The 21,711-nt window shown below is 38.5% G+C and overlaps 1 protein-coding gene across 20 annotated transcripts in view; it reads left to right on the forward strand.

Moving 5' to 3' along the window:
- The window catches only part of KDM6A (lysine demethylase 6A), a 150,526-nt gene extending 131,365 nt beyond the window's left edge, over positions 1 to 19,161 (forward strand). For 11 of the 20 annotated variants that reach the window (XM_085586134.1, XM_085586168.1, XM_085586162.1 and 8 more), the window contains 8 exons: positions 1,938 to 2,002; positions 2,103 to 2,177; positions 3,485 to 3,633; positions 4,612 to 4,726; positions 6,307 to 6,494; positions 7,654 to 7,795; positions 13,081 to 13,207; positions 14,122 to 19,161. In XM_085586134.1, coding sequence (XP_085442260.1) covers positions 1,938 to 2,002; positions 2,103 to 2,177; positions 3,485 to 3,633; positions 4,612 to 4,726; positions 6,307 to 6,494; positions 7,654 to 7,795; positions 13,081 to 13,207; positions 14,122 to 14,418 — 1,158 coding nt within the window. In that variant the 3' untranslated portion in view covers positions 14,419 to 19,161. The remainder of the gene's footprint in view (positions 1 to 1,937; positions 2,003 to 2,102; positions 2,178 to 3,484; positions 3,634 to 4,611; positions 4,727 to 6,306; positions 6,495 to 7,653; positions 7,796 to 13,080; positions 13,208 to 14,121) is intronic. The other 9 variants (XM_085586158.1, XM_085586199.1, XM_021538648.4 and 6 more) reach the window with 4 other exon arrangements.
- Positions 19,162 to 21,711: the final 2,550 nt, after the last annotated feature.

Raw genomic sequence — 21,711 nt, forward strand, 5'->3', positions numbered from 1 at the left:
AATAATATTTCCCCTTCCTGCCTTGGCAGAGGGGCTGGACCCTGTGATCTCCAGAGGTCCCTTCCAACCCTAGCTATTCTCTTACTCTGGGATTCTGTGAAATGTGATTTTATTGGTATTTTTTACTGAAGTTGTGACCATATTCTTGAAACTGGCTATGGGCTCTCCTTGGAGGCTTATGTTACCTGGTGTTGCAAAAAGGTTGGACTGAGGTAGAACTAAGACAAGAAGATAATTTTGACCAGTTGTTCATTAGAAAATAGGGAAAACGTCAGTGTAAGGAATTGACTATTGCAGTTTTCACTACCTTTACACAGAAACGGGAATTATTTCAGTAAGAAGGGAAAGAGAAATTCTAAATATAAATTTTTTGCATTAGAGGAAAGGATTAGAAACAAAGAAATTAATTTCTAGTTAAAGAGAACGGAAGGGAATCTAGTCATAAGGCTTTGAGCTGGTACAGGATGAAGAAAATAAACAAATACCATGGGAAGTGGGGGGCACAAAAATCTTCTAGAACCTGGGATTTTTCTTCCTCTGCCATGGTAATAAATTTCAGTAGGATATTGGCTGAAGTCTTCTGGTGGCTGAAGGTTTCTGGTGCCCTTTGAGGTGTGGTACCAATGTTGTATTCCTGTATGTCATTCCAGAGGGGCTGGAGAACATTACAGCACTGGAATAGAATAGCTGTCTATATATCTGTATCTATTTATCTATCTATATATATTTTTTTTTTTTTTTGTATATAATTTAGCACATACCACTGAAAGCCTCAGTTTGGATTTGCAGCACAATGTGTCCCATAGGGTGCTCTGCTGTTTGTTTTTTTTCCCTTACTGTTACAAACTAGTGGTAAAAATGCAATACATGAAATAGTTTTTAAGAGTGATGATTTTCATTTTTCCCCTGGAAATTAGAAAGACACTGTACTTGTGTCCTTTCCTAACACTGCTCTGACCTGTCCTTAGGTGACTTTCCAGTGTTTAAATGAAAGCTTTATTTCTTCTTTCTGTAGCCACAGTTCTCTTGGCTTGCCCTAAGTGATCTTTTTTCTTTATTCCTCCTAACAGCTATTGCATTGCTTTTTTAACATGTCTTGCAGCATTTGATAAATCCATCATCACTAGGTTCCTTTTTGTTTCTCTTTGTCCTTCATTCAAAGGATGAATAAGACTTTCTCAGGTACACAGGGCACTTTGAGATTTAACAACAATCCCATTCAAAGCCAGAGATCTTTGGATAGAATCCAGATAGCTCCTTTTTCCTTTTTGTCTCTTTCTTTTTCCTTCTATGCCCATATACTTGCCAAAATAGAAGTCTTTAGAATAGGATTTTGAGCACAGTGCTAAAAAGATCAAATTGCATCATTTAATATTAGTTGGATTTTTTCCACTAGTCGTGGTCTCAGCTACTGCTAGTGCTAAAATAGCATATGGCTATGAAAAATTCAAAAGATTTTATATAATGGATTTTATTAAATTGGTTTTATAAATATTAGTCATCCTAGTTTCCTGTCAGAATACCTGCTTGACTTTGCAGGGAGGTAGATGTTCTTATTTGAAAAAGTTAGCAGAATTCTTTAATACTGGATTCCAGGCCACCTTCATAATGGAGCAAGCCAATATACTCATTTCCATTTTGAATGCAGGCCAGCAGAAATATTTACAGTGTAGACATTCTCTGTTGTTCTGGCCTGAGTGTCATGGAATCTGCAGCCATGAAGAAATTTATTTCAGTGCATTTGACTTACTTTTTTTATTTTCTTCACAATGAAGAAATGTTGACATAAAATCTTAGATATGGATATTTCAAAGTTTGCGTCAGTATCTTGAAATAAATATATCTATCTCTGTGTTATAACTTGATAGCTATATATTTAATATGTTCTTTTGTGTGTATGCATATATATGAAAACATTTCAAAATTACATTTTATAGGAGGAAAATGAGAAGAAGAGTCACCACAAGGACCACTCAGATAATGAATCCACATCTTCTGATAAGTAAGTGTGTTAAAACTCTCCTCATTCTGTAGTTGGTTATATGTGCTATTTTACATCATTCCCTTTTCACATTTGCCTGATACATTTCTTACATTTGCAGCTCTGGGAGGAGGAGAAGAGGACCTTTTAAAACAATCAAGTTTGGGACCAACATTGACCTGTCAGATGACAAGAAGTAAGTTGGTTGCAGTTTCTCCTGCTCACAGTGGGATTCTACATGATGATAATCCTTCTGGAAATACAGTGTAGTATTCTCAGACATCAGTCTGTTGATAAATTCCAGTTTCCACAATGAAATGGTTACCTTTGTCTTCAAACTGTTGTTACAAGTCCTCCTCACGCTAAAATATCTTTTCAAACTTCTCTTGCCAGGATTTTTGTTTTTCCAGAAATGAGTTGAAACACCCATCAGAAACCATTCTTTCTAGTCCTCCTTCTAATCCATTCCCTTTGTTTCATTATGAGGCTTTAAATTGTTTGCTTACTAATTCATTATCCTGACAACACCAAGTTTTTAATTTTTGCATAGAAATTGTAAGATTAAAGGGTTTTTTCTTTTTTGTCTGAATTTTTGTTATTTATTGGTTTTTTTTTCCTTTCATTCATCCTGTCATCAGTTCTCACCTTTACGTAACTCTTGTTTCTATATCAACTAACAGTGTTCAAAATATGTAGGAAAGACCAGATCAATGCTTACCTGTGGGTAAGCCATGATGCCTCTCAAGAGCCTCAAAACCAAAATTGAGTATTATTTAAACTATATATCCCTCAGTGGGTATATGAAGGTAGCTTAGAAAATATTAGAAATACTCTGAAAGCATGTTTTTATTGTCCAGTAATAATTATTCGGTTCAATCTCTGGTTAATACGTTCTTCTATCAGAGATCCAGCATGTCTAGGCTGTCAGTGCCACCAGCTGCAGTACAAAAAATCTGGTTTTTTTCAGTCATAAGACGAAAAGTTGATGGTGTTTGGGGAGTAAGCACCACTTAAGATGATGACATCTTTTGTGGCAGAGTCTCTGGAACATCAGCGTGTGCATCCGTGGATGTGATTTGAGGTTGCTACAAAATTTTAGATATTGATGCCATTTTTCTATAAAGGAAATTTCATCTGTAGAAGCAAACTAGTTGATAATAAACTATTTCTCTGAATAAGCCATTGGGAGAGAGACTTCAAATGAAGATAAGCAAAGCTAACCCGAGGGGGCTCACAGGGACTTGAATTTTGATACTTGAACTGGTTCTTGCAGGATCCTGGATAGATGCCAGATCTTCTGATCTGTAGTTTCAGCTTTGCCTACAAAATTATGTTTCCCCTCAACTATCCTGTCAGATTTGTGATTGTATTTGGAATTATTTTAAAATTGAAAGAGTAACAAAGATACCTATGCTAACAAATTTTTTGGAAATGTTTATGCTTCCCAGACTCTTCTAAGAGTTCCAGGGATTCACAGTTTGTCAATTTGCTATTTTGCTGCAGGTGGAAGTTGCAACTCCATGAACTGACAAAACTTCCTGCTTTTGTACGTGTGGTATCAGCAGGAAATCTTCTAAGCCATGTTGGTCATACCATCCTGGGCATGAACACAGTGCAGCTCTACATGAAGGTTCCAGGAAGCAGGACACCAGGTGAGTATAATCATCATAATCACATTAAAAAAATCAGGTTCTGCTGTAGGGTGTTGGATTTAACTGCACTGCAGATTTCCTGTATCTTAGAGCATGTCTAAACGTGATAATATACATATCCAGTATTTTTATAGTTCTTATTTAACTCTGCATGTTCAAAGCACTTACAGTGGAAATTTCTGAATTTCTGAAGTGCTAGGGAGTTGCCCTGTTGATTTCTTGCATGCAAGAGTGAATTCTTTAAGGAGAAAAAGAAATTTGGGTTTATATACATGGACAGTATTTTTATTTTATGTACCTTGGAAGTTTTTAGAGGCTTCCCAAGAGGGTCTGGTGCAATCCTAAAAATCAGAGACTTCCACTTTTTTATATTATTTACTGTCTGAAAATAGGACTCAGCCCTCCATGATGAGTTGTGCTGTGTTTGGGCCCTGGACTGGAGCTTGAGGAATCTGGACTAAATTTCAGGATCTGTTTTTGTCTGAATTAGATCTTCAGAAAATTCCATTAGGGATTATGGCTCAATTTTCCAGCTGTCTAAAGAAGAGAAAATACTGGATATTTCTACATGAATTTTGAAATCTTTTTCTGAAATATTTTTGTACTCCTTGCCTGTTCAATACCTGAAGTCACAAAGTTTTGCACCTGACCAGGACTGTCAGGAGATAGCATGAACCACAAAATCTGAGCTTTTGAAGTACTTGTTTCTACTGGAGGGAGGAACTGCTGAAATATTGGTCAGATCCCCAAGATTGGTAGTTCTAATTCTGTATTCCACAAACTAACAAAAGCAGAATTCTCAGGTCTCTGGTAACTTAACTGTGTGAAGCACCTAAATAGTGAATGTGTCATATAAAGTATATAAAAACACTTAAACTATACTCTTAAGTTGTTTTAGTAATTGTATCTGCATTTCCTGGCATTGTTTTGATAAAAAGGCCTTACATTAAGTGTGTTTACTTTTCTATTAAATTTCAGGTCATCAAGAAAATAACAACTTTTGCTCAGTAAATATAAATATTGGTCCAGGTGACTGTGAATGGTTTGTTGTCCCTGAAAGCTATTGGGGTGTCATGAATGACTTCTGTGAAAAGTAAGCTGGACATATTTTTTTCTCTTACTTTTATCAAATTTTTTGTGCCTGTCTCAGACCTGAGGGGGGAAATTACTGAGGATGTTCTAAGGGGACATTATTTTATCTGTTTTCCATGTAGTCAGAAAAGCCTTTTAAAAGTAGGTCAAAATGCAAAATCTAGACTTCCTACAAAATACCACATTTGTACAATATACAGAAACTTCGGTTGCCTGTGACAAAAGCAAAAGCAGAAATCTCTTGTCAGAAGAAAATAGAGAGTCAGTGGTATTTTGGCATGTTTTCTTGTTGCATTTAGAGTGAAAGCTTAATTTGCTGAGATCCAGGAGGTGCCATGAAGACTTTGCTGAGACATATTTGTAACTCCCTGGAAAAGCTGAGGTACCCTGAGCACTGGGGAACTACTCAGCCAGCACTAAGATTAGGATTTCTCTGCTATGCCTTTTGTAGAGTGGTTTTAGAAACAAACAGAACGACACTTGTCTGTACATGCACACACAAAAAAAGAGGGAGCATCAGTTGTGTCCCCTAATCATGCCAGGACTCCAGCAGGAGCCTCTGAGGTTGATTGTATGGGAGAAGGTTTTTCTTACCCAGTTGAGACTAGATTATGCTCTTGACTCCAGAACTTTTCCAGAGCTCTGCAAATTCATTTCAGTGTCTCTGTATTTTCTGCCTGTCTGCTGACAGCTGTACTTATTTCATCCACCCTTAAAAAGATAAGCCATCTCAAAAATGTAATTTTCACTGATGGAATAGTGATGTCTCTGGCACAACAGGCCTTGTTACTTGCATGTCACTGTCCTTAAGAGGCTGACAGAGAAACTGAGAGCTTGGTAACCTCACAAAATGTCTACAGTGCCTCTACAAAGGCACTTGATTGTCTTTGAAAACTGCATGGCAAATAATCTCTCATGGTGCAGTGTAAAAGCAGTGTAATACTGAGACAAGGATGGGAGAGGAGTGTGGATTTTGCATAACCATAGGGGAAGACTTGATAGTTAGGAGATCCATATGGAGGTGTTTTTCCATGCTTCTCAGGAGGGTCAGCATTTCTTGGCTGGTAGCACAGACCCGTGGATCACAGTTAAAATGTTGCCAAGAGTTTACTTGTTGTGTGGGCAAGCTGCACATGCACACACAGACAGTGTGAGTCGTGTTCAGAACAAAAAACATCCTTGGGAGCTGCTGTGGTCTGTACAGGAGGTCAGGCAGTGATGGAATAACAGCACTGGCCACCAGTGCCACGCTGGATCTGACCAAGGGTTGGTCTGCTTCAGCATCAATAAAATACTGGGAAACTTAAAGGAAAATAGAACTCAACTGAAAGCTATAAACTGACTTCACATGGGCAGGTGGATGGGAAGATGTTCTAAGGTATTGCAGATGTGAAATGTGGAATTACAATCAGGAATTTTACAGATGACACTTTCCATTTGGCTGCTGTTTGTGAGTCACTGATTAGCTGCAGAAAACATTCATGGCGATGGTAATTTTTCACAGGTATCAGGCATTGAAGTATCTGTCCCTAACTTGTCCACTGGGAAATGCTGAAGTCTTTATCTTTCCTCTTGTTTCAGGAACAATATGAATTTCCTAATGGGATCTTGGTGGCCAAACTTGGAAGATTTGTATGAAGCCAATGTCCCAGTTTATAGATTTATTCAAAGACCAGGGGATTTGGTGTGGATAAATGCTGGCACTGTTCACTGGGTTCAGGCTATTGGCTGGTGCAACAACATTGCGTGGAACGTTGGCCCTCTCACAGGTATGTGTGAGCAGTGCCTGAGCTGAGCTCTGTCTAGGTGATATTATGCTGCACATGGCACAGAACCTGCCAGTTCTTCCTGATTTTCCATGCTTTACTAGATGAAAAAAATCCCATGTATCATATTTTTAAAATATGATGTGTTGAAGCTTTAAAGAAATCCATTGTTAGAGGAAGAGAAAGCAGCAAGAATGCAGTCTTGGCACTCATGCTTTGAATGGGCTTGTAGAAGTAAAATGTGTATGTTTACTTATGTACTGTCTTCTTAGGCCATTTCTTAACTTTTTCTCCCCAATTTATTCTACCCAGCAGACTGCACTGTGGATTTCATACAAATTTAAGGGCTAGTCCTCTAATATTGGTAGGACAGTGGGTACCTAATAGCTCTTTGGTAAAATATAATCAGCTGTAAAATTTAGTTCATAAAGGAACATTAGGTTTCTCAGACCTACTGCTCTAGAATTCTTCAGTTTTGAACCATGGTCTTGGAAGGATTTGTATATGTGAGTGTTAAGGAAAGGAAATTCTGCAGCTAGAGACAGAGTCTGTCAAGTGTTTGAAGAGAATGTACTTCCAAAAAACCTTCTGCTTTCTTAAGTAGTTTAAAATGTGTCTTTATATGCTGAAAAAAAGTTTATCTCTGGGGTTGTGTGATTGACTGAGAGACCTCTCATGTTCAGTCACAGTAAATTTTGTAAAATATTTTTAAAAGAAGGGTGGAGTGAGTAGGCTGCTTAATGAAAAAGACTGACTCACTTCTCTCAAGAAGAGATTATATACCATAGCAGTGTAGAATCATGATAAATTGTGAATAGAGGGAGATGCAGACATTTCAAACCTGGATTTTTTTTAATTTGGAATATTTTAAAATTTACTAATTCACCATTTTTGAAATACTGCTCCATGCTCAGCAAAGAAATCAAACACTTGTCAGTAACTTGTCTGCACAGGTATTTGTTGCTGCTGTGGTATTGTGTGTTCTTTCAGCATCATAAATACACTCTTTAAGACATTTTAAAGAATGGAAATGCAGTTGCAATGAATGGCTCATTGTGAATGAAGTTTAGCTGTAAAAGACATAAATTATTATTATAAACAGAGTGATGTTGGCTGATAATTGTTCCTTCACCTGACTGATTGCTGCTGTGTGTTTGTGCAGCCTGTCAGTACAAGCTGGCAGTGGAACGGTACGAGTGGAATAAGCTGCAGAGCGTGAAGTCCATAGTGCCCATGGTTCACCTCTCATGGAATATGGCTCGGAATATCAAGGTCTCAGATCCAAAGCTTTTCGAAATGATAAAGTAAGTTTTTGTTTATTTGAAGATTTACTGTGCCCTTTTCCTCTTCACACATAAGTCAGTGGTTGATTTATAAATAGTTCTTTACAAGACTTTTCTCTTCCTGGGAACCAAACCAAAATTACTTTGGATTCTGTTTTTCAAACACAACACTTATAGGTATCCCTAATTTTTCTTATGTTTTATATGATGTTGTTGTGGCATAGTTTTAAATAATTTAAGTAACTTCTTCTATTTAAATATGACATAGACTTAATTCAGCAGTTTACAGAAAGTTGGCTTTGATCACAGCAGCTGTTTGGAGTATGTATCATCAGAAATAGGAAAATCAGGTCATCAACCCAAATATTAGAATTGGAGTATATAGTCATTTTTACAGCAAAGTTAAATTTTACATTTCTAGAACCTGTACTTAGTGTTCTCATGTTGTCATTTGGAAGTCCAGTATAAATCTTTTAGATAAAGGCAAGCAGGAACTTGAGAGTCTCCTTCCCTTTGCTCTTCTGAACAGTGAGTTGATTGATGTGTAAAATGATAACTGAGTTTAGTGACATTTCTCATATGCACATTCCAAAATGCAAGAATATTCTAGGCTTCAAGCATCTGTAGTGATTTTCTTCAAAGGGTGCAACTTCAAGAAATGTAAATCATATTGCAGCACCATACTGAGGCTGGGAAATGAATGAACATTTCAGCATATAACATAGGTTTGTCTTAAAGTGGGGGAATGAATTCCAGAGCATATTACTCATCATCTGGTAGCAGCACACTCTGCTTTGCCTGAGTCTCTACCAAAGCACTTCTGAGCCCTTCTTAGTCTTACCAGCATACTGGATCAACAAGCATTTAATCTTTTTATTATTTGCCTTGAAATGGGCTTTAAAAAATGAGTGAGTTAATTTGTGAAAAAAGGGGCAAAGAAGATGAGTGTCTTTTTTTCCTCCAGTGGGATTTTTTGGTGACATCCGAGTGTAACATCTTTTTACAGGAGAAATTTAATTTAGGCTTGAACATCTGTTGCAGAATGGTGGCATTGGGGAATTGTTAAATTTGGAAGAACTGAGAATGTTGGAAGTTGACAACAGGGAGGTTTACAGCTCTAAAGCTTTATTATAGGGTAACATTGGTGTGTGAACACTTTTCTAAAATCTAGGAACTGATATTTAGGGTAAATAAAGTACTTGCTGAGGGTCTGGCAGTCCTGCCCCTTCAATTAAACAATTAGTGCTCATATTCCTAATGCCAGCTGTCATAAACAGGAGAAGAGAAATTGAGTTGCTAGAAATGAGAAACACGGGGAAATGCAGGAGAGTGTGGGAGGGGAAAAGCCAAAAAGTCCATTTAAAAATACCAAATCCACAAGCTTCACTTTTATCTTTATTTATATAAAATACATATAAAGCTCAGCAGACATCTATTGTAAAGCTCAAAGCAGTTCTGGAATGTTCTTGAAAAAATACGATTTTGGCAATTTAGCCACTTGTAATTTTGCATTTGCCATGGTTTTGGGTTTAAAAGGAGGAGAATGTGACTGAGCACAGCATCCTTCTCCAAGAGAATTACTTAAAACATCATGAAGAAACACAGAGAACAAAAGGGTAATTTGCTGTTGTCTTGCTGGCTGACAGCAGCCCAGCTTTTTCTAGCAAGAGACTCAAACTTTAGTGTACATTACAAATAAACAGAGATGCTGAGGAACAGATAGAAGTTTTGGGTGTGCATGTGCATTTGCTTTTTCCACACTACTGAAACAATTTCCAGTTTACTTGGATTGAGCCTCCCCCATCCACGTTAGTTGTCAGCCAAAATTCAAGTTCCTGCTGTGGCTACAGAGGAGAAAAAGAGGGGATGATTATCTCTGGTCCACAGTGTCCAGTAGCAGCAGCCTGAGATAACTTTTTGTTATGGTCACTCCTGTAGTTATGGAATAGCAGTTCCTAGAAATCAGTATCAGCACAGCCTAGTGTCTGATCTTGGCTTTGTTAACACACTGGAAATGCAGAAACCTTCATTAATTTCCTTTAAAGGGGGAAGCAGTTGCATAATTTTCCTGTGGGCTCCATTACTGTAGGAAAAACCGTCTGGGATTGTGGCTGTTGTCCACAGCACCTGAATTTTCTATGTACAAAATAGAGACATTTGTAACTTATGTATATGGAGGTGTGTATATATGTATAAAAATGCTGGGGGAAATAGTCATTTTGGATAGAGCTGGTTGAATTTCATCTTGGATAGCTGGCTACATTGTCATCAGGAAATAAGTGACACAGCTGTCATCTTTTTCTGAGCACAAGTCTGTCAAAAACTGCATATCAAACATACATAAAGTGTTAAACGTAGTTTTGACTTCTGTCTCTGGGATTTCTCAAGTATCAGCATAGTACAAAAGATTAGCTCTTGGAAAATGATAAAAAGTAGCTTCTAATTCAGTTTGAAAGGTAAATACAAATATATCTTAGTGGGTTGTATGAAAGTAACCACTGCAGAGTCAATAAACTAAAATTTGAGCATAGATATAAATATTGGGAACTGGGCTAGTGATGAAAAGAAATGGAGTAGCAGAAGAGAAGAAGTAATAGAAAGAAACTTTGCTTTTGGAAGAAATCTGATGCCTCATTATATTTTTAGTTACTATGCAGTTCAGTGCTGTCTTGCAAGGTAAAAGGCAAAGAGCAAAACCTGAAACTGTCTCATGAGATGTTTTTTAAAGATTTGATTTTAACAGTAGAAGTGTGAGCAGGAACACAGCAGAAAAATTACTGAGAACTTGGCTGAGGGATGGCAGCCCTCACGAAAAGAAAAATTAACTGCTAACCTCTTAGATGGCAGCCAGAAGGACTTTACAAATGCATCTGAGGAAGAGAAGAATTTTAGAGGTAGAATGAACATAGTAATAAAAGCCTAAAAAATTAATTCCAACGTAACTGAAATACTAAGTTCTATTACAGAAATAATTTCAGAAATGTAAAAGAATATGACATGGGAGAAATTACTTTGCACAAAATTATGAAGTTAGGTAAAATACTTTTCAGCATCAGGGAAGATGTATTACTGGAAGGTACGAAGAGGTTGGTTCTGCATTGCCATTGGGCTGGTCTCTGCACTTTTGAGAAGTTTTACTGAATATTTGAGTATTCAAATGGGTTTATCACTGCCCTTCTAGTATAAATCAGGGTTATGTCCATTTTTAATTCTCCTCTGTTGAAGTTGAATTTGACTGGATGTGATTTACTTAGATCTTTATGCCATACCTGCAAAGACTTTGAGGGAGGTTGGTCTAGATTTTCTTCCAATTAAATTCTCACGATACCATAATAAAAAGCGGTCTGCAATACTAAAAGCTGGCCGCATTGAACTTGCACGCTGTCACTTTGCTAGGAACCTTTTTGGCATTCTTCAGGCTTCCCAAACTTCAGGAAATTGTGCTGCATATTCACAGTGACAGTTTTATATCCTTTCTCTCTTATTTAATAAATGCATGAAATAGTTAAAATTCACATTTTCAAGTTCCATTACTAGGACCTGAATTTTATCCAAGGAGGGGGAGTTCACCTTCAAGCTATTGTTTTCTGATTTGTTTGTGAATTTGGCAAACATTGTAGCAGTGTTGTACGTGGGTTACATTCTGGGCAGGTTTTTTTTTCACAGCTGTAGCTTTGAAAATAACACTTTGAAAAGTCTTTGGAAGTCAGGAGTGGAGAACAATGGTGGCAGGTGTGTAGGTTTGCTTGCAGTTGCTCTCTGGGATGCCCAGAGACTTTTCCAGTTAATAGCAGAAGAGAAGAATGGTACCTTTTAAGTTTATTTAAAATAATCAGGCTGTATTGCATAAATGAATGCTTTTCCAAAATTACTGAGCTGGTCAGGAGCACAATAACCTAACACTCAAATGAATTAATACTTAATCTATCACCTGTGGTTGGCCCTAACATCATAACTCACATTCACATCAAACTTCAAAAGAGTTGAAGGAGTTACAGCTTAATGAACTGCATAATTTTCTTGAAATTTGGTACATTAAAATAAGATGTTTAACAGAGAAACACACTTTCAGTTCTGTGTTACCCTTACAGTGAGGGTGTTAGTGAAGCCATAGTGAAGCCACTTTTTTTAGTGAAGATGAACAGTATGAGTGTAAAACAAGAGGAGAGTATTTCAGAATCCTGAGATTCTACTAACTACTTGGAAACACATGAAAGAAATGTGCTAGGTTTTTTTTTAATAGAGAATGTATGTATTACATGTCTCAGGCTCTAATGGGAGAAGGTTCAAGTTGAAAACACTTGATAGAACTCTTGAGCACTTTGTTTTCTGTCCAGTGTTTGTTTCTACCCTTAATTTTTTTTCAATCTTCCTTCTGCTTCTAATGAGCATGTAACATAACCACCCTGTGGAGGAGAAAATTGAAGGCTGCAAAGGCTGCAGCTCAAATAAATAGGGTAGCTGAGAGCTACAATTATTGTAAATAACATTGTAATTTGGAAATTTGGCAACCTACTTTGCCAACTTTTTTTGAAGAATATACATAGCTCATAAAATGCTGGAAAATAAGTTATATTTTCTTGTAAGGAAAAGAACTGTATAAAATTGTGACATAAAATTATTTAGGTATTTCTTGCCTTTACAGTGGGTATGACAGGGAATTGTGGGCTTTAATTTGACATTTGAACAGTTACTCTCTTAATTCATAAAATAAGTCCTAGAATTATTTTTTGTGTTTTTTTTTTTTTAATACCTCCCTGTCTGTTGTTTTTCCTTCTGCATGGAAGAAGATACATGTTCATAGATTCTATACCCACTGTGTATAAAATGATTCCTGGGGTTTGAGAAAATTTGGGATAATAAAGTTTAATACTGCCAAGAAAGTAACAGGAGTTTTAGGATATTAAAGGAGTCCTTTGGATCAGGCTATAGTCCCACAAAATGTCAACAGCTATGCAGAACTTTGCAGTTCAAGCTAACTTTTTGCTGACAGAGTTACGGTTCAAAATAAAATACGTAGATTGCTTTTGAAAATTCATTGTTCTGTTGTGCTCAAAAGAGCATCCATGTGTTTCAAAAATGAAAAGTACAGCCTGTTTGCAGGGCAAGGGGCAGTCCTGAAAGAGGTCCATAAACCAAGGTCTGACTTCTCTCTAAGCCATGAGTCCTGTGATTCTTTCTAGGCAGCTGTTTCTGAAAACCCAGAGGAAGAGCAAACTCCAAGTACAGGGAGGAAACTGAAGCCTTTTTGAGTTTTGCTATCCAGCTAAATGTTGAACTGAACACACACCTGCTTTTGGTTACAGGTACTGCCTGTTAAGAACTCTCAAACAGTGTCAGACACTGAGGGAAGCTCTGATTGCTGCAGGAAAGGAGATTGTCTGGCATGGACGAGCAAAGGATGAGCCAGCTCATTACTGTAGCATTTGTGAGGTCAGTAAAAATGCGTTGGGTCATCTACTCTTGCAATATTTGTTTAAATTTTGCCCTGTCTTTTATTGTTGGTGATGTTTAAGTTTTGCTTCTAAGCTGCAGCATCTGCTCTGTGCTGGGAGCACATCTGTGTGATGCAGTACTGCCTTCCAGGAGCTCATCCAGATGTTTTTCTAGACAAGGGCTGTATTTTGCTGCAGGCTCTCCCACAGTACTACCACAACTTTGTTTTTCACTAGGTCGATTTTCAATTTTCAGTTATTATAAAATGTTGTTATCCCTTCCTGCATAAAATTTGATCTGCTGAACTTCATTTTAAAGGTATATTGGTCTTCATTTCAGAATTCACCCACACACCCACAAGAGAGAGAACTTTCTGCAGGATATACCTATTTTGCTGATTTTTTTTTTCATTCTATTTACTGCTAATAGTTGCTTTAAAGTATTGGATAATAGTTTTCATGAAGCTTAAAAGAAAATAACATTTTCCTACCTCCTAAAAATGAGTTTCTAGTTATCCTCTGATGGAGCCTCTTGGGCAGGATAAGCATGTGGCTCAGTAGTAAGGAAATAAATAACAAACTTCTTTAGCAGACAGTAAAAAGAAAAAATAATATATTTTTTGAAATCCTCACCTTACTATTCAGCAAATGAATCCTGCTTTGTCAATATTGACCCAAAGCTTTCCCGTGGTGCTGTTCATGCAGACATCCTAAGTGTAATATTAGTGATTTTACACGGCTTCACTTCTCTGCCCAAGCCTTAGGAGAATAGATTTCCCCTGAACAAATCTAATTTTTCTCTTTGCATGCACAGGGTAAGCTTGTAAATCTTGAAGAAAACGCTGTTTTCATGGTTTTAACTTTTTAAAAAATGAAATTGTAACGCTTGGCTTTCTGTTTCCTGTCTAATAGGTGGAAGTCTTTGATCTGCTTTTTGTCACTAGTGAGAGCAATTCTCGAAAGACCTATGTTGTACATTGCCAAGACTGTGCACGAAAGATAAGCACGAACCTGGAAAACTTTGTGGTGCTAGAACAGTACAAAATGGAGGACTTGATGCAAGTCTATGATCAATTTACATTAGTAAGTCAAATTAATAAGTGGGTGCATAAATACATTATTTGTAAAGCAGTGGTAGACTGCCTTGGTGCTCCGTTGTATGAGTACCACGGACTTTCCGATTCAAATGGAGGTTTGGGTTGTGTGTGATGTTTGCAGAACAAAACCTGAAGAGTCAGAATTGTGTGAAATACTACAGTAACTTACTGCAGAACATAACCACTGAGTTTTCAGGAAAAGTATGATGTTACAATTCATAAAGTTGTGGCTTTAAAAATCCAATAGAGATCACCTGAAGACCATAACTGGATCAGATGGAGATGGGAAGAATCAGGACAGTGAAGCTTGGAGAAACTAGCACCAGGTTCAAGAGCATCTCTAATACATTGGTTGTGGTATGAAGTCAGTATAGCAGCAGAGCATCCTATGCACTCAGACCCTTCCTTCCCCTTCCCCACCCATCCCCTCCCAAATCAGCACTGTCCTTCTGCTTAGCAAGTGGATGCTCTCAAACAGTTCTGTCTCTTGGCTTGGGGCCTCCTTTGCATTTCAATTTAAAGCAAAAAGCCTCTTTGCCATTATAGCTCTGTGCTATATATGGCAGCCTCCTGCTTTGAACTGCATCAGCACAACTGTCCTAACATTTCACCCAGGTTTCATTGTTCCAGGCAAAGATGGCTTTTTTTTGTAACCACAATGAAAGCGATGCTGGATGTATTTATAAACCTTGGCTTTCTGTCGAAGGAGACAAACATTGGACTAAGTGTTATGGGAATTTCATGTTGGATTTAATATGACAGCCCAGAAAGGGCTGTGCCTTTTGATTCATTTCCAGGTGCTGCAGAAAATGTGTGTTTAGTTATTTCATGTATTGGTAGCATGCCAAGTTGTGACCTTCTGAGTTAAGGCCTCAAGGTTTGTCAGTAGAGGCTGGTGAGAGTGTTGGGACCATGTCCTCTGAAATTAATTCTCTTCATTAGTCCCACAGAGCCTGGGTTGGTTAAACTTCAGTTCATGCTTCTAGAAGGTCACTGTCATTATAGTCTGTGAAATGCTGCAATTTCAAAGTGATGATCTGTTATAGAGAAACATACAAATAAACACCTGTTCTCAGATACTTCATCCAGTTGAGTGGAAATGGGGAAGAATGTTTCTGTATGGAGATGAGAGGGAGGGAGGGGTATTTTGTTGTCTGTGTTTATACATTATACAGGTAACAGTGATGACACTGTCCCTAGAACAAGGGTTCTCAACCTGCGAGTAGCTCCTTCCCCCACCAAAACCTAAGGCTGGGGCCCTAAAGGACATTGATAATTGCTCTTCTAGGAAGTTGCTGTGCCATTCATTTCTTTCAAAGGGGATACACACTCAGTTGGGAAGAGTCACAGCCCAGAAGTGACATGTATCAGATGTAGGAGGATAGTTATGGTTTGTTGTGAATCACAGGATGAAGATTATCTCAACTGGCAAAGGTGAATTAGGCCAAAGAGAGACTGGGGTAAAGTACCAGGAGCAAACACAGGGATGAGCCAGCGTTAGAATTCCATAGCTGGGTACTCCAATATAATCTAAAGTGACTTTAACAACTGTAAGGAGTTTTTAAAACGGGTTCCACGGATAGCAGGAAAAGAAGAGGAAATGCCATCAGAGACTCAGTACTTTGATGGAATGCCACAAAATGCAATACTGGGAAGTAGTTAGGTCATTTGCTGGGTCTAGTCTCCTGGAAGGAACAATACACCTCACTTCATTCTTGAGGCACTTGGTCCTCATGTCAGAGAATCTGAGACCCTTTCCACAGATATCTTAACCTCAGGGTGGTGTGTTACTGCTCAGGCAGGGGGGAGGAGGGAAAATGAACCCCACAAAGACTTTGGAGAGCCACTAATGGGCAATCTCCCCTTTGGTAAACAGGTTGAGAATCCCTGTTTTAGATTGTATAAAGATATAGCTATACTGAGGCCACATGGAGCTCTTTGCTGCCACAGTGGGACTTATGGCTGTTCACATCATCCTCACACAATACTCCAGTCTGCAGTACAGGCAAAATCCTAATGCAGAATGTTCATAAAATACATGTTGTCCTTGAGTAAGTTGGAAAAAAAAATGCCACTATTCTCTCAAAAGAGTCCTGAAGTGTAAAAAGAATAGCGTGTGTGACTTTTAAACTCTCATGGTTACAGTTTGTGCAGGTCTTAGTTAAACACAGAGTTTTGCATCCTTGTAGAAAAGGTAATTTAATGTTTTCTCTTTCAGGCTCCTCCATTGCCATCCTCCTCATCTTGACATTTTTTCATGGACATTAAATGAAAACTTTTCTGATATTCAGGAAGTGACCCAGTTCTGCACCACTGATTTTTGTAGCTATCCCGTAAGGCTGCTGGCTGAAAGCTGTGTCTATGCAACCTTCCAAGTGCGGAGTGTCAACCAACTGGACAGGAGAGAGCACTGCCTCCTACTCCAGAACTCAAAACAAATAAAGCTCATCCAGCTGTACTTCAAAAAAATAATTCCATGTTTTGTATATATCTGACAAAACTGGCAACATTATACAGACTACTGACTTGAAGACCACCTCTTTTGTATTTCTCTGTTTCTGGGCTGATGAGTTGGTTTCATCCATTTTTCCCCCTTCAGAATTTCCCTTGGAAAAAGTACTAGCTTAGCTGGTCATTTCTTTGTAAGGTAGTTAGAAATTTTAAGTCTTTCTTTGGGCAACTTTTTTTTTCTTTTTTTTTTTTTTTAATGTGAAGAGTTAGGTGATATAAATTTTTTACTGCTTTTATGTTTTTCTGTCTTGTTCTGAAACCATGACGGTTACACTTTTGGTTCCTAAATAAAATTTAAAACAATTAACAGCCAAGTCACAAAGATAAATGGGTTGCACATAGACTAAGGAATAAACTTCAGATTTGTGATTTTTGTTTCTAATCTTGATGTAAATTTACACTATTTATAAATACATATTTATTGCTTGAAAATATTTGTGAATGGAATGCTGTTATTTTTTCCAGATTACCTGCCATTGAAATTTTAAGGAGTTCTGTAATTTCAAACACTACTCCTATTACATTTTCTATATGTAAATAAAACTGCTTAGCATTGTACAGAAACTTTTATTAAAATTGTTTAATGTTTAAAGTTTTTCTATTGTTTGAGTTTTAAAAAGATTTTATGTACAGTGCCCAGTTTTTGTTCTTTTTTGAATCTGATTATATATATTTTATATATACTCTTGTGGTTGTGTATATATATAATATATATAGAAACTCAAATATAAATATGTGTATAAAGATTTAGAGACTAAATTTTTCTCGTTTTAAGTTTTACATCTATGGTAGATTTGAGGTGTCTACTGTAAAGTATTGCTTACAAAAGTATGATTATTTTTAAAGAAATATATGGTATGTATCCTCAAGACATAGAATGACCTTCAGACTGGTTTATTGTTAAATTGCACTTTTTGCAATAACAGACCAATAAATAGTTGCTGCCAAAATGTAGTAGTAGAAAATAAGTAACGGCTAAATTTTAAAGCTCTTGAAGAAAATACCAAGTTTGACAGGAAGTTTGGCACTAGTTTTAGAGGAGGAATGAAGAAAATTTGAGTTTTGGTGGGGATGTTCTCTAGATTTCAACCAAATTGCAACTTATATATTACAATATGTTCTATTAACAATTTTAAAAGTTAAGACTGAATCATCTTGGCGTCATTGTTGACCCCAAAAAAGGACGTTGTTTTGTGGTATTCTATTGTATTTTCACATATTTTGTAATACGAATTCACTGGTAAATTTTTGAAGCACTAGGTTTATTTAGGACAAGTTTATAATATATCATTGTAACAGTTTGCAGTTTTAATGATGGTATTTATTTTAAGTTGCTCCTTTCTCATTAGCTTCTTGAAAATGCATTAAATCTAAATTTCAAAATTGATAGCTTTCTTATCGATCAGAGTTGACTGATGTGGAAGGTTCTGCATCGAACAGTTTCTCATAATTTCTCATTAGTGGGGTATGTTAGTGGTTGCATTGTTAAATTTTTTGTAATCAATGTGAAGTGTTACAGGCACAGAGCATGCAGATAGTTCCTTTTGAACAAAAAGAATCGCCTCTCATGTTGTAGCTTCAAACGAAGGGTGTTTCAATGAAGAATCAGCACAGTTTATCTAACGCTGTTACAACAGTTTTACCATAGGTAGAGCTGACTTTCTTGCTAGTTCTGACTAGTTGGACAAAAGGGTGTAGAGATTAAAGAAAAGCATAACGAAATGTTCTTGCCAGAAAAATTATCAACTAGCAGTTAGGAAGCCAGTGTTTGCAGTTCTGTAAAGGTGTAAGTCTCAGCTCTTGATAACAAACTCTACAAATCTTTTTTTTTTTTTTTTTTTTTTTTTTACTTATGTATTTTATGCAGTCATAAATATTGTAATCTTGACAAACCATGCTGCAACTGAAAAGCTACTCCTTTAAAGTAGTCTTAAACCCAAATAAAAGCAAGATACACTTACCTCAACTAATGGTAAACAAAAGGTCCTCATTTCTCAGTGCTGTAAAAGAACATTGCTAATTAGGGAAAGAGCTACTGTGCACTAACCAAAAGGGCTTTGCACCTTTCCTCCCCTTTGGAAAAGAGGATATGGCGTTACCAAGGAAGAATATTCATATTTTGCCGATGAGCAAGTAGACCAAATCAGTAGAGCATCAGGCAGCATTCCTTGTGCTGTGGGAAGGGTTGTCATGAATTGGAATTGCTGCAGGGCTTTAATATTTTGCAGTTTCCATACTTCTTAATCACACTCTGCTCCCAAGCGATGGACAGTTTGGATCTATAAGCTGCTATGATTTAGAATGCTTTTGTTTCACTTTATTAAAAAAGCACAAGTTAATATTTCGTCAGTTGTACTTCTTAAGAAGCACTTTCTGCTTCTTCAGTTACAAAGCCTGTGATGCCAAGTGAAGCATTTGTAATCTGGGTGTTTCCAAGCATTAGGAGTTGGGCAGGGTTGGGGGGAGGCTGGAATCTGGAGCTGAACCTTCCAAGCTGAATTTTTGGTATTGGGGCCCTTGAGCTCCACAGCTGAGCCCTACTGCAAGTGATTCTGATCTGCTGGTAGCTACTAATTGTAGTAGTAGGCAGATTTAAGATGAAAATGGCCAAAGGTGTGGCATTTGTTGCAAGAATTTTCATTAAGTTACAGGCTGAGAGAAAAATGATACTACTAGGAGATGGATAAAACCAGAGATAAAATTAGATGTTTAAAAAAAAATAGTATAAAGTTGAATTACAGATAAGAAGGAATTAGAAAGTAAAAGCAACATTTGCTGCTGAGCTGTGGGTCTGAGAACTGAGCTTGACAAAAGGGGATCCTTAAATGAGGAATTAGTGGTGTGTTTCTGAGATTAATTAAGGCCTTCCATAAATATATTCAACAGCATTTGATTTGAAAGCTTTCTTCCAGATACATAACTTGGGAGCAGTTTATATTTGCTTTTTTGGAGAAGTCCTACCAGTGGTTACAGTTTAGAAGTAGTGATGTTGGTATCTGTATACTAAGTATTTAGATAAAAATCACTAGAAAGTGAGAAGTATCTACTGACAGGAAATCCCAAAGCTTCCTGAATTTGTGTGATAAAGAACTTGTTGATCCTAAAGACAAAGTACCCTGAATCTGTGCCTTGCTATGTGGAAGGACTTTCCAAGTAGCATTAGAGTGATGATGCTTTGCTTAAATGAGCACAGCTTGGCTAAGTTGAGCTGATTCTTGGGTCAGAGGTGGGCAAGGCTCAGTGATTTCACAGCTGGTGATTTCCTGGCCACAAATACATTTATTAGTTAATAAAGAGAAGGAATATGCAGGGTTCAGCCAAGACCACAGGGAAGAGGATACTTGTCCTTGGTTGCTGCCCTGATCCTGGGAAGAGTTTCAAACGTGGTACTTAGTGCAGGGGTTAAGAGGGAGGAGGGTGTGTAAACCTGAGCTTACCTAGATCAGAATAATTTTGTGTGGAGCCAGAGCAGAGCCGTGATGGGGCCAGCAGTGTGGTAGGAAAGCTTCATGTAAGATGGAATTGTCCATAAGAAAGCCATGGAACTGTTGGAGCAGGTTCAGAGAAGGGCTGTGAAGTTGACAAGGAGGACTGGGCACACCTCCTGTGGAGACAGGAAAAGTTGGGGCTGTTCACCCTGGAGAAGAGAAGGTTGTTTGAGGAGCTCAGAGCACTTTCCAGTGTCTGAAGGGGCTGCAGAGAAGCTGGAGAGGAACTTTTCTGCCAGAAACTGTAGTGGCAGGAAACAGGCAAGTGGTTAAAATTGAAAAAGAGGAAATTTAGTTTAGATGTTAGGGAGAAATTCTTCCCTGTCAGGGTGGTGAGGCCCTGGCACAGGTTGCCCAGAGGAGCTGTGAATGCCCCATCACTGGCAGTGTTCAAGGCCAGGTTGGATAAAAGCCTTGAGGAGCCTGCTCTGGAGGGAGCTGTCCCTGCCCATGGCTGGCTGGTGGCACTAGATAAGCTCTAAAGTCTATGACTGAGTCTAAATAAGATTCTGTGATCTTCCATGGCTGCTTCAGCCGGCGTGGGAGCAGACAGAGGAATTGCTCCAGCTGAGAGTGGATGGAGGCAAGGCTGAGGGATGTGAGGATTTACCTCGGGGACAGGTCACGGCCAAGCAGTGCTGCCTGTTCCCATTGTGCTGGTGCTGAGTGCAGGAAGGAGGGGTGCAGCTGGTGCCCACACAAGTTCAAGCACGGAATGAAGCTGAAGCTCAACTCCAGTGCAGGGCTGCTGCTTGAGGACCCTGTGGAGGGGGCACAGGGACAAGGTGCCAGCAAGGCAGCAATGCAGGGGGAGGGCACAGGGCAGCCTCACTGCAGGAAAATAAAGGCATTCCTCCAAAAAGAGAAGAGAACAGGACATTTTGGGGGAGGTGCAACATGACATTTCCTTGGAAACTCCATGCAAAGCTGGGAATGGAGGAGAGGGAGAGCAGCTGCTGGGCAGAGCCCCTGTGGTGACGGGGACATGGAGAGGGGTCACAGCTCTGTGTCTGGACTGGGAGCACAGGGACCATCCCGAGCCCCACAGGAGGGAAGAGCCTCTCCCATTGCAGTGGGATAAAGGGAGCAGGGATGAGTTGTAGAGGTGAGGGGTGCAGTGCCTTTATCCACATTTATTTTGGGAAGCCATAGAAACACTGAAGGGTTGGAAGATGGGAAGAGACATCTCACTAGGGCAGCAGTGGCAGTGTTTTACTGCCAGCTCCTGCTGCCAGGGACTTGTTCAAGGGTTAAAATGCAATTGCTGCTGCCCCTGCCTGGGGAGCAGTGGGGCAGTGGGCATGCACAGCAGTTGGGGGACGTGAAAATGGATTTGTCATTGGAGCCCTCAGCCTCCCTCCTGTCCTGCCCCCGAGCTCCTGACGGGCAGTGGATGCTCTCTCACA

This window comes from Lonchura striata, chromosome 1 (assembly GCF_050655825.1).
Source record: "Lonchura striata isolate lonStrDom1 chromosome 1, ASM5065582v1, whole genome shotgun sequence".
Taxonomy (NCBI): Eukaryota; Metazoa; Chordata; class Aves; order Passeriformes; family Estrildidae; genus Lonchura; species Lonchura striata.